This window comes from Eleutherodactylus coqui, chromosome 1 (assembly GCF_035609145.1).
Source record: "Eleutherodactylus coqui strain aEleCoq1 chromosome 1, aEleCoq1.hap1, whole genome shotgun sequence".
Taxonomy (NCBI): Eukaryota; Metazoa; Chordata; class Amphibia; order Anura; family Eleutherodactylidae; genus Eleutherodactylus; species Eleutherodactylus coqui.
This window is the reverse complement of record NC_089837.1, coordinates 145416898-145429360: the sequence shown is the minus strand read 5'-3', so window position 1 is coordinate 145429360 and position 12463 is coordinate 145416898. Positions and strand designations below refer to the sequence as shown.

The 12463-nt window shown below is 44.8% G+C and overlaps 1 protein-coding gene across 1 annotated transcript; it reads left to right on the top strand.

Annotated features, from left to right (window-relative positions):
* The first annotated feature begins 16 nt into the window (after positions 1–16).
* MRPL47 (mitochondrial ribosomal protein L47) lies at positions 17–10019 on the top strand. The gene is made up of 7 exons (XM_066601515.1): positions 17–236; positions 3228–3370; positions 4216–4276; positions 6843–6939; positions 7682–7812; positions 9428–9523; positions 9745–10019. Exons 1-7 carry the CDS (start codon positions 157–159, stop codon positions 9857–9859), a joined length of 723 nt encoding a protein of 240 aa, XP_066457612.1. The 5' UTR covers positions 17–156; the 3' UTR covers positions 9860–10019.
* The last annotated feature ends 2444 nt before the right edge of the window (positions 10020–12463 follow it).

Sequence of the window (12463 nt, the reverse complement as noted above, 5' to 3'; positions counted from 1 at the left end):
CTTTCTTCATTGGGGACATAAATAAAAGCTGGTTTCCTGGTTCCCCGATGATTTGTGACGTAAAGTGTCTGGTGTCCTCACATAATACAATGTAACAAGATAGAAGTGTGCTGCCGGCCGGCCCCGCTGCATTGTGGGGGACGCGAGTCTGCCAAGATGGCGGCGGCCGCACTTAGGGGGCTGCTGACTGGCTGGTCGGTGCGTGCGGCTGTGAGGACGGCGGGGCGCCTCCCCAGGTAGGGTGTGGGGCAGTGTGACCGCCATACTAGTCATGTAGATGCCAGGACATGCGGACTAGTGCCCACTACCAGCAGCGCCTGCTGGGGGTACATGACCCTCACCACTGGAGGCAGGGGGCCTGCTGGATAAATGGCACTTCTACCCCCTATGGATGGCCGGGTGCATGTGCTTTATTCACCAGGGGGGAAGATGGCACCCAGCTGCCCTGCAGGAAGAGGAGCCATGTGATGCTGCGGGCAATATTCTGTGGGAGCCTCGGGTACTGGCGTCACGTGAATGTGGGGGTGCGTTTGCATCAGCGTTTGGGAGTTCTGATAACACGAGCAGGAAACCGGTCATTGTGGCCAAACGCTCTATCTTATGGCGGAGCTGAACTGCCCGCTACGTTATTAACTATTACTAGACTGACGCCATGTCCGCTACATGAACATAACCGGGTTCACCCCTCTGCCATGTTTCCCTGCATGGCACCGCATCACCTTTTTGTGATGTCACCCATTGTCTTCAGTGGGGCTGGCGGCATCCTGTCCGGCCCGTCAAAAACAATAGAACATCGCGATCCCCTGACCGCCGTGATGGGGGGGGGATTCCTGCAGTTATGCCAGGCTGTTTCCATGTAAAAACGCTCCCCATGCAGGGGTTTCCACATGGATTGCGAGGGCGATATCGGGCCATCATTCGCCCTCGCTGGTGTGAAGGAGCTCTGACTGAAGCACAACAGCACCGCTAGACTTAAAGGGGTTGTCCCGCGAAAGCAAGTGGGGTTATACACTTCTGTATGGCCATATTAATGCACTTTGTAATGTACATCGTGCATTAATTATGAGCCATACAGAAGTTATTCACTTACCTGTTCCGTTGCTGGTGTCCTCGTCTCCATGGTGCCGTCTAATTTCAGCGTCTAATCGCACGATTAGACGCGCTTGCGCAGTCCGGTCTTCTCCCTTCTGAATGGGGCCGCTCGTGACGGAGAGCTGCTCCTCGTAGCTCCGCCCTGTCACGTGTGCCGATTCCAGCCAATCAGGAGGCTGGAATCGGCAATGGAGCGCACAGAGCCCACGGTGCACCATGGGAGAAGACCCGCGGTGCATCGTGGGTGAAGATCCCGGCGGCCATCTTACTAAGGTAAGTAAGAAGACGCGGGAGCGCGGGGATTCGGGTAAGTACTGGACGGGTTTTTTTTTTATCCCTGCATCGGGTTTGTCTCGCGCCGAATGGGGGGGCTATTGAAGAAAAAAAAAAACGTTTCGGCGCGGGACAACCCCTTTAACATGGGAACTCTGGCCTGACAGTCACTCAATGTATCAGGCTCACATTTTATGATTGTATGTCAGTGGTGAGGAGGTCACGAATCTAATGACACCAAAATCGTCCAAAGGTCACGCAAAGGGGTCAAAGTGCGGTGCAAGAAAATGCCTGTAGGCTTTATTATATTAGATGGGTCGCTTCGATTTCCAGCTGGCAGTCTGGAGTTTAGATAACAAAATAGTACGGCTTGCTGCGCTATTTCATCCTGTCTGAAATCAGCGCCAGGCTCCTGAACCAGCCTCTCACCGCATTCACACTGCGTTTTCTGTGTACATTAAAGGGAATTCCCACAGAGACTACTACTGATGATGTATCCTCAGGACGGGTCATCAGTAGTTGATTGGCTGGGGTCCACCGCTCAGGACCCCGACCGATCAGCTGAGCAGGCGCATGCTGTCACCGCCGCAATAACACAGAGGTCGGAGTAGAAGCCTCCACGTTGACTTCCCTGTAGGGGCTGGCGCTTGTTACTGCAGGCTTGTGTTGATTTCTCTCTTTGTGCATCACAATGATGGGGTGCTTTAACCCCTTAGTGACCACTTTTTTTTGCTTTTTTTTCCAAAAAATCGTAACTCCTTTATTTATCCATCAAGGTCGCTGTAGGAGGGCTTGTTTTTTGCGGGACGAGTTGTATTTTTTTTAATGGCACTATTTAATGTACCATATAATGTACTGAAAAAGTTTAAAAAAAATTCTAAGTGGAGAGAAATGGGAAAAAAATAACATTCCGCCATCTTTCAGTGCGTCTTGTTGCTACGGCGCATAAACTGCAACAAAAATGACCCAATAACTTTATTCAATGGGTCAGTACGATACTTGGGGGGGGGGGGGGGGGGGGGGGATTTTTGTTGTGTTTTTTTTTTTTAAATATTTAATTTTAAAAAAAATTTTGTCCATCTTCTGCGCACAAGAACTTTTTAAAATTTTTCCATCTATATAGTTGTGTGAGCGCTCATTTTGTGCGGTACGTCCTGTCGTTTCTCTTGGTACCATTTTGTAATACATAGGACTTTTTTAATCGCTTTTTATTAGATTTGTAATAAACAGCTGACACCTGCAATGTATGGAAGGAGATAGCAGCGCTATCTCCCTCCATACAAGCAGGACATAAAAACACAATAGTGTGGTCACTAAGGGGTTAAGGAGCGCTGTCAAACGCTGTAACATGCATTCAAAAATGCAGCACAAAATCACAATAAAAGGCTGCAGTGTTTATCTGAACACATGTGAGAAAGTGGCCTAACTTGGCGCATAGAATAATGTAGGTGAGTACGCTAATTTAAACTGTAAATGAAGCAGCTGCCACAGAACCCTGTACAATAATGCTGTGTGAATGCTCCCTTACACTAAAACCAGTGTAAACCCTGCCTTACTGTGACTTGTATTACTCTGCAGTGGCGTGGAATGGCACAAATGGGCAAAGTTCCCTGCAGTACCAATCCGGGCCACTGCAGTGTACAGAGCTCTGTGCTTCATCCTTTATACACTGGCATATGATCCCAGCGGACTCCCACCAATCCGCTACCGATGAGTTATCCTGAGGAGTCCAGTACTGGAAATCCCCTCCATTATTATGGCTGAAATGTACATAATGGCCACTGCTCCTAATCTGCACTAAAAGTCGCAGGAAGTTCAGTTTGTATTCAGGCCCACTTACATCTTGTCTTTGTGTATTTCAGTATCTTCAATGGTTTGGCCATAAGAGCGGCCGACGGCACTTCTTGGCACCAGTCGTCATCTCTCCACCTGTCGGCAGCACGAAGAGGACTTGAAGAGTTTTTTGATGACCCAGAAAATTGGGGGCAAGAGAAGGTGAAGTCCGGTGAGTTGTTGGATTTTGTTTACCGTTTTTTAAAGACATTGGGGCAGACTTACCACACTTTTTTTGGTGTAAAAAGTTGCATGATTTGGCCCACTTGCACAAAAATTGCGTGCCTGCCCCAGACCAACACCGTAATGTCTAATTTCTGCCAGTTTATGGCTTAAGTTATAGCAGCAATCTACTCCAGCTGGCATACATTTTTGTGTTTTGCACGGAGGAGCAGAGACGCACCTAACATAGAAGAGAAATAAAATATGAAAAATTTTCCTAATTTTGGCGCTTTTAATAAATATACACAAATTCTATCGATCTATGTTTACAACCTAAATGAAGTACAACGTGTGGCGAAAACACAATGTCAGAATCACTTGGATATGCAAAACCTTTACGGAGTTATTCCATGTTAAAGTGACACATGAGATTTCCAAAATTTGGCCTGGTCATCAAGGCACAAACAGACTTGGTCACTAAGGGGGTTAGCAAAGTTTACAACTCTTAGTGATTTCCCTTTTTCCAAACATTTTACAAAACTAGTGAGAAAGCTTCAAATGTCCAAAACACATAGATGGTGCTACACCCACCCACCCTATTTCCCCCCACCATCTGTTTGAAGTGTTTTTAATGTAGCAAAATGTGTGAAAATTGTGAGCTTTAGTCGTCGCGGCAGCTAAAGAAATCCATAGATATACATATTTACATATAGCTGCCTGCTCTGTAAGCATCCTATCGCACATCTCAGGGAAGTGATGCTCTGCAGATCTGTGCAGTCAGCTTCACACACAGCAGCATTAGAAATGTGTGTACCAGACGATCTATTGTATGAAGAAATGTCACTTTGTTTTCAGGTGACGCATGGACGGTTAACCAACTGCGATGCAAAAGCAGTGAGGAACTACACAAACTTTGGTTAGTACCTCCAACGGAGTCTTCTAATAGTGGCATCCTGACTCGGGGTTTAATCACAGGCAGCAAACTTGTAGAAATTTCTACTACTGTTTCATAGAAGCTTGAAGAAATCCATGCGCATGTGGCAGAAACAACCACATTCAGTTGGATTTAACTGACTTAACTTTGAGAAATGTCTTCCTCAACCAGTTACTCCCTTGGGACCTCAGCAGGAAAAGGAGACATATGCCAGCATACTGTGTAACGCACCCCAGCCATCCGGTTACCTGGTGTATAGCTCTTCAGTTCAAGAGAAGGTGTCTTGCTAAGGGCTCGTTCACATCACAGGCGGGGGTTCTATTCAGAACCGCTGGCACTGGTTTTTATTAAAAAAAAAACAGGATGCTGTTTCGTCCCCTAAAATGCCAGAAACCGAACATTTGCCATAAGTCACTGGGGTGTTTGGCTCTGTTCTATCATATGACCATTATATTCGGACACTGGGTGTCATTTTCTTGTTCTATAATGAGCAGGAAAATGGACCCCAGAAGCACTGCTGTGAACGAGCTCTTGCACCATTCCCGGGGATGAGTCCAGAGTCCCCACCAGCTCCGTACACAACAGTCCTAGTTCCTTATTAACTCAAAGCCATAACTGCTCCATCACACACATTATAACCCGTATTCACCTTGTGTTTTCCCATTCGGGTTCAGTATGGTTGTTTGGTTTTGATTCGCTCTTGGATTATACACACTGCATTGCAAGTCAAATCACAGTGAAAATCAGCGGCTTTTCTGCTGCAGATTTTCTCCATTTTGAGCCAACATGGTTTGTTTTAACCCCATCCACTAACATTGTAGTGCACTTTGCGGTGTGCATTCTGCAACAAGTATGTCGTGTATAAAACCAGCATGGTAGTCTTTCACCTGGTGTGCAGGCAGCATCAAACATCCATGCAGCGCCACACGTATAGCAGTCTGGTATTCTTTTACCACTTGTAGACCGATATGGATACACTGTTAACAGGAAAACTTATACATGGTGTAACAGCACACTAATAGCGCTGTAAATTATGCCAATAGTAAACACATGAAATTACACAATACTGCTAAATGTGCGATGTAAATAATTAGAACTCTTACCACACATTTTGATCAAATTGTGAGAGCCCATCTGCCAGCAACTATTGCAATGGTCGTAATCTAAACCTGGAAATGTCCTGCTCTCTAGTGGATGTAATACAGACCCAACCCCGCAGCGGATTTTAACTCTACTCCTGCGCGCGGATCCGCACCCCATAGGGATGCATTGACCACCCGCGGGTAGATAAATACCCGCGGATGGTCAATAAAAGTGATTTTTAAAAAAATGGAGCATGAAAAAATCTGGACCATGCTCCATTTTTGTGCGGGTCTCCCGCGGGCTTCTATTGACGCCTATGGAAGCCGTCCGGATCCGCGGGAGACCAAAATCGGAATTTACTCACCTGCTCCGGATCTTCCCTTCGCCGCGGCTTCATCTTCTCTCCGTCGCGGCCGGATCTTTTTTCTTCGGGCCGGCGCATGCGCGGGGCACGTAACCGACATGCCCTGCGCATCTGCCAAGCCGAAGAAAGAAGATCCGGCCGCGACGGAGAGAAGAGGACGCCGCGGCGAAGGGAAGATCCGGAGCGGGCGAGAGGTAAGTTTATTCTTATTTTTATGCCTTATGTCCGTGGGGCAGGAGGGACCCGCTACGGATTCTCCATACCCGCTACGTATTCTCCATGGAGAATCCGTAGCGGGCCTGATTTTCCACGTGGACATGAGGCCTTAGACAGCTGGCGCATTTTGTAGGTTGTTGTGCACTTTAGAAGACCAATGCAGTATTGGGGCCCGTGGTGATTTTACTATAATTTGGCTCATCAGCTAATTGGTGGCATGCCTCAGTCTTGCCCCTCCCTTGTCAGCTTTCTAGATTAAAAAAAAAAGGCCTTTCTCCACTGTGCCATAAACTAATTCCTAAAACGATTTCTCTTCCTTTTTGTCCTTATACTTTTTCTACTTCCCTTGTCGCTGCATCTCTATTCAGATCTATAAATTTGCTAAAAACATCAGGTTGAACATCAGACTTTTTTTTTTTTCTTTCTAAATCTAACATTGATGTTCACACCCGCACCTCTATTGCCAGTTCACATCATAGCACATCTATGGACAAAATTTCTAATTAACTGTGAAATCAAATTTAGCATTTATGTGTTAGAACTCTACATAACCCGCCATTCATCCCCACAAGTTCCCATTTACTTAACAGTCGAGATGAGATTTTAATAATAGTATCTATATCGCCTTCATTTTCTTCTCCTCCTATTGTCACTGTCCTCCTTTTTGTTGAGGTTGTTTCCTCGCCCACGGCAAATATCTTTTCAACTAGGATTATTTTCCCCTCTGCCCCACAAATCACAAGAGGGGCAGGTGGTAAAAATTTGGGGATTAGTTAATGGTGTTCCTTGGTGACAGGTTCCCTTTAAGAGCCGGGGTTTGTTAGTTCACTGCTTGCATGTTTACCATAAATGAAACTTACTGCTAAATGTTTCTCTTTTGTTCAGGTATGTGTTATTAAAGGAAAAGAACATGCTGCTGACTTTAGAACAAGAGTCTAAGCGACAAAGAACAGCCATGCCAAGTCATGAGCGGCTTGAAAAGGTGTGATCAAAAAAGTGTGTGTGATCCAACGTGTTTCCTAAGTGACATATGAGAAGGATGGGGCTGTAACTTAAAAATGATGTGTCTTTAAAGTGTCAATATTTTCACGTTTCTGTACATAATATAAAGGTTTGCAGTACATAACAAAGAAAAAGCTAATACAGTAAATATGCAGTTAAAACAAAACCGCTGGATCCTTGCGTTTTTGAATATTGATCGTTCAGTGTGAACACAAAATGATTAAATGACGAGTGGGAATTTGTTCGCTTCTCGTTCATCCTTAATTTTATATATAAAAATCATTGCTCGCTTACACATTGTGAATGTAAACAGTGATCGTTTAGTCTTTCACACTTCTTGGCACAGTGAGTGAACGACTGAACAGTTTGCAAGCAAACTATTTATCTGACCATGTAAACAGGCAGCTCATGCGAACGATATATCACTGTCTAAAAGCACCCTAACTGAGTGACAGACTGGTACAGAAGGAGAGAGGTCCCTGTCTGCAAGGGCCTCCTGCAAACTAAGGGAGAAGGAAACAGTAGGTGAAAGTAAAAGCTGCTCCTAATGCACATCTTGTATTGTGCCATTGGTAAAAAGTGGCCTATATCTTAGGATTGTATCGATGAGGATTAAGATTCTCTGTATAGGATATTAGCCTTTTGCATAAAATGTCAGTGTAAAGAACATTTACTATAATCTTTAAGTATCTATTTACTAGAGGATTTTTTTTTATATACAGGTAACCAAATCTATGGATAATCTTCACAGTGTGGTCACAGAAAGGGAAGATGCTCTCCGGCTCTTACAGACTGGTCAGGAAAATGCAAGACCAGGAGAATGGAGAAAGAACTGCTTTGGACAAGTATCATGGTACAAAATTTAATTAATATTATTAAAGGGGTTGTCCGGCGAAAGCAAGTTGGGGTATACACTTCTGTATGGCCATATTAATGCACTTTGTAATGTACATTGTGCATTAATTATGAGCCATACAGAAGTTATTCACTTACCTGTTCCGTTGCTAGCGTCCTCGTCTCCATGGTGCCGTCTAATTTCAGCGTCTAATCGCCCGATTAGACGCGCTTGCGCAGTCCGGTCTGCTCCCTGGTGAATGGGGCTGCTCGTGCCGGAGAGCTGGTCCTCGTAGCTCCGCCCCGTCACGTGTGCCGATTCCAGACAATCAGGAGGCTGGAATCGGCAATGGACCGCACAGAGCCCACGGTGCACCATGGGAGAAGACCCGCGGTGCATCGTGGGTGAAGATCCCGGCGGCCATCTTAGTAAGGTAAGGAAGAAGTCGCCGCAGCGCGGGGATTTGGGTAAGTAATAAACCTTCTTTTTTTTTTTTTTTAACCCATGCATTGGGTTTGTCTCGTGCCGAACGGGGGGCCTATTGAATTTTAGAAAAAACCCGTTTCGGCGCGGGACAACCCCTTTAAGTGTACGACACTGGTGCAGAAGGTACAATAGCCCATCTGACTTTTAGGGCATATCCACGGAATATGCTCTAAACATCTGATCGGATCAGATCTCAAGATCGATTCTCCCCCAAACCTATCCCAGCTCTATTTGCTAGCCGGGAGCTCAGAAACAACCTGCTGGACTGATCCATGCTTTTTCCATAACTCCTAATGAAGTGAATGGGAGTTACAGAAATAGCATTACACAGTGAACTACATAGTTTTTTTGCCCCCACCCCCCAAGTTATGGAAACAGCATAGCTTGCTGTGCTATACTGTTTTAACTCCCATTCACTTTGCTAGAAGTTACAGAAATGGCATAGCGCAGTCCATTCAGTTGTTTCCATATTCTCCGCCTGCCATTTTACAAAGAGGTATTCTTATTTTGGCTATGATGAGCTGAGATGGGAGTAGTCCTTTTAAGAGGCATAAGGTGTGCTTCAGATTTAAATGATCAATCATGCACATGGCATTGAAAAGTGCAAAAGCCTTACAGGGGGGCACAGAGCCCCTACAGGTCCGCAATATGGATCCATATACATTCTGTGTGCTACTACATGGTGCCCCATAGAGTCATTGCATTCCCCTCTAAAACTGAAAATCAATTTTAAAGGTGTTTTAGGAGTGAAATGATTGGTGACCTATCCCCAGGATAGGTCACCAGTAACGGATCAACAGGGATCTGCCGCTTGGGAACTCAGTCGGTCAGCTGATTACATGCTTCTATGGACAGATGGAACTGTTAAAGCAGGTAAGTGCTGCAATACCAAACTGGGCCACTATGTAATCAGCTGATCAGCGGGGGTCCCGACCAACAGACCTTTGCAGATCTGCTATTGGTCTTGGAAAACTCCTTTAAACTTTCCAAAGGAAGGGCTTTCTAAAAATTAACTAATGGCTCATTGTTTGTTCACCTTCTACCTTATAGGAAGGAGTCTATTGGAATCTCAATATGGTCTATATGTCTGCTATGTATATAAAATATCCTCACTCTTGTTTCAGTGTGACATTTCATATTTATACAGGTATAAGTTCAAAGAATGGCCTATACCTTGGTACATGAACAGACGTTACAGGAAGCAGAAGTTTTTTGCTTTACCGAATGTCGATCATTATACTAGGTAAGATTACTAGAATAATCAAATTTCAAAAGCATTTTTGTGTTAAATGTTTTACAGACAGGTATTCCCAACTCTGCGTCGGTAGAGGTTTCCAGTATGTGCAGAACATCTGACTTCATGAATGTCAGCAATGTATCTCCTATTTCAGAATGTCCTTTATTGTATGTAACTTTGGTCTGCATGTCAAGAATTTGCATAAAAATTTCTCTTTTCCTTTTCAGGTTACTTAAAGAGAAGGAGCTGCGAATCTATGTACGAAAGAGAGGTGCTGAAAGAGATAGGCAAAAGAAAAATGAGAAGAGGTTCCCACACCTAGCTATTAAATCTTTAACATAAAAAGTCACTTGTCAAAGAAATACTCCTGCATTTCTATTACGTGTTATGTTTTTTTTTATACTGGACCACGCTGGAACCTGTCAATATATACATAAAAATAAAAAAATTCCATGGATGTCTGTAGTTGAAATGCATTTTAAGAATAAAATAATAAATCCGAGATATTGTTGGCCTCTACTCTAGTCTTTAGGCTCAGCATCTTGAATCTCGAATTCCATACCTACTTGGTCGAAATAACCCAGGGAAACTAATGAACCCAATAGACATAGCGAATAGCTTCAGGGATTACTACTTGGCTTTATACAATTTGAAAGACGACCCTCTTGTGTGTTCAAGTGCAGTCCAATCATTCTTACAAAATATTATTCTACCTACCATTTCTGTAGCCCAGAGAGAATCTCTTCACTCCCCAATTACAGGTGCAGAAGTGATTGAATATATCAATTCCTTATCCGTGCGAAGAACCATGATACATGAGAGTTCATTTCTCATAAAGCACACACACTAGCTTCAGGTCATGGAGGCGTACTAACCAGGCTTTTTTAACAATTTCATGTCCAACCATGACGATTCACGATCAAAGTGCAAGTCTTGGAAATTCGATATGTAAATAGGGAAAGTAAAGGGGTTGCAACTTGATTATCTACCTCACCTGTATGTGTACATACTGAGGAAAATCTACCTCGCCTCTCTAGGTATATACTGAGGAGGATTTACTTCCCCAATAGGGCAAAACACACGAGCACATGCGCAACTACGCTCACCGCTACGGAGTGTAGTTGCGCATTAACCATGGTTTGTTCTTTTGTTTTTTTTCAAACTCTGCGCCATAGCGTGCGAGTTTGAAAAAAAAACAGGTCAGGACTAGAGATGAGCGAGTATACTCGCTAAGGGCAATTGCTCGATCGAGCATTGCCCTTAGCGAGTACCTGCCCGCTCAGGAGCAAAGATTTAGCTGCCGGCAGTGGGCAGGAACGGAGGGGAGATCTCTCTCTCCCTCGCTTCCCCCCCTGCTGCAACTCCCCTGTCACCCACGCCGGCAGCCGTACCTTTTCTCCCGAGCGGGGAGATACTGGCTAAGGACAATGCTTGATTGAGCAATTGTCCTTAGCGAGTATGCTCGCTCATCTCTAGTCAGGACCTATCAGCCTGCTATCTTTCCCGCAAGTAGTTATTACTATGTGCTAGAAAGATAGGGCAAGTCCTATCATTTGTCGCCCGTACTACTAACGGGTGACAATACCACTAATGAAAACAAAACCATTGAAATCAATGGTTTTGTTATCCCCTTATGCGGCCATGATTAAAACACACCCATGTGAAGAAGCCCTTCCTTATGTGTATATGCAGAGAATCTACCTCACATCTTTATATATTGTATAAATGTGCAAGCCCTTACTGATTCACTCGCTCACTGAATGACACATCACTAAGGGCTTCTTCTCATTAACTTGGGTGAAGCCGGGTATGTCAGCTAGTCTCCATATATGTGTAAAACCTTTCAGCTAGAGGGTTCCTTTCCAAAAGAAAATCAGCGGGCTTTAATAGTTGCTCTTCCCAAACTGGGTTAAATAAAAACACATTCCTCAATTTTTGACCAATCTCATCGAAAACTGATATCAAAATCTACAAAAAATAAGCTCTAGATTGGCACATATTTTGCCATCATTAATCGGGGAAATGTAGTAGGATTTGTAAAGGTCGCCAAGCTAATACGAGAGGGTTTTAAAGGGGTTGTCCCGCGAAAGCAAGTGGGGGTATACACTTCTGTATGGCCATATTAATGCACTTTGTAATGTACATCGTGCATTAATTATGAGCCAAACAGAAGTTATTCACTTACCTGCTCCGTTGCTAGCGTCCCCGTCTCCATGGTGCCGTCTAATTTCAGCGTCTAATCTCCCGATTAGACGCGCTTGCGCAGTCCGGTCTTCTCCCTTCTGAATGGGGCCGCTCGTGCCGGAGAGCTGGTCCTCGTAGCTCCGCCCCGTCACGTGTGCCGATTCCAGCCAATCAGGAGGCTGGAATCGGCAATGGAACGCACAGAGCCCACAGTGCACCATGGGAGAAGACCTGCGGTCCACCGTGGGTGAAGATCCCGGCGGCCATCTTAGCAAGGTAAGTAAGAAGTCGCCGCAGCGCGGGGATTCGGGTAAGTACTATCCGTTTTGGTTTTTTTTTACCCCTGCATCGGGCTTGTCTCGCGCCGAACGGGGGGGCTATTGGAAAAAAAAAAAAAACGTTTCGGCGCGGGACAACCCCTTTAAGCATCACACACTTTATAGAATCTCTACAGAATTCCTGCAGAACTATTCTCTCTAGACGCTGAAAAGACCTTCAACCTCATAAATTGGTCATATTCATTTGCGGCTTTGGGCAAAATGCGCTTTCTTCCAAGCTATAGCTGGCTGTATGGGGCTCTATCAGCAGAATTTTATATCACTAATGGCACCAGAAAGGGCTGCCTATTGTCTCCACTAATATTTATATTCTCATTAAAACCGGTAATTTAAAATCTCCCTGCTCATGGCTACCAAACGTAGCTGAGAGCCTGGAGATTTCACCGGGGGTCGCCATTATCCAACGAATAACGCTGATCACGTA

Excerpts from the sequence above, each read along its gene's own strand:
- MRPL47 (XM_066601515.1), top strand. The coding sequence starts at position 157 with ATGGCGGCGGCCGCACTTAGGGGGCTGCTGACTGGCTGGTCGGTGCGT. Across the intron at positions 3,371-4,215 it reads GCAAGAGAAGGTGAAGTCCG|GTGACGCATGGACGGTTAAC; the intron begins GTGAGTTGTTGG and ends CTTTGTTTTCAG. Across the intron at positions 7,813-9,427 it reads TGCTTTGGACAAGTATCATG|GTATAAGTTCAAAGAATGGC; the intron begins GTACAAAATTTA and ends ATATTTATACAG.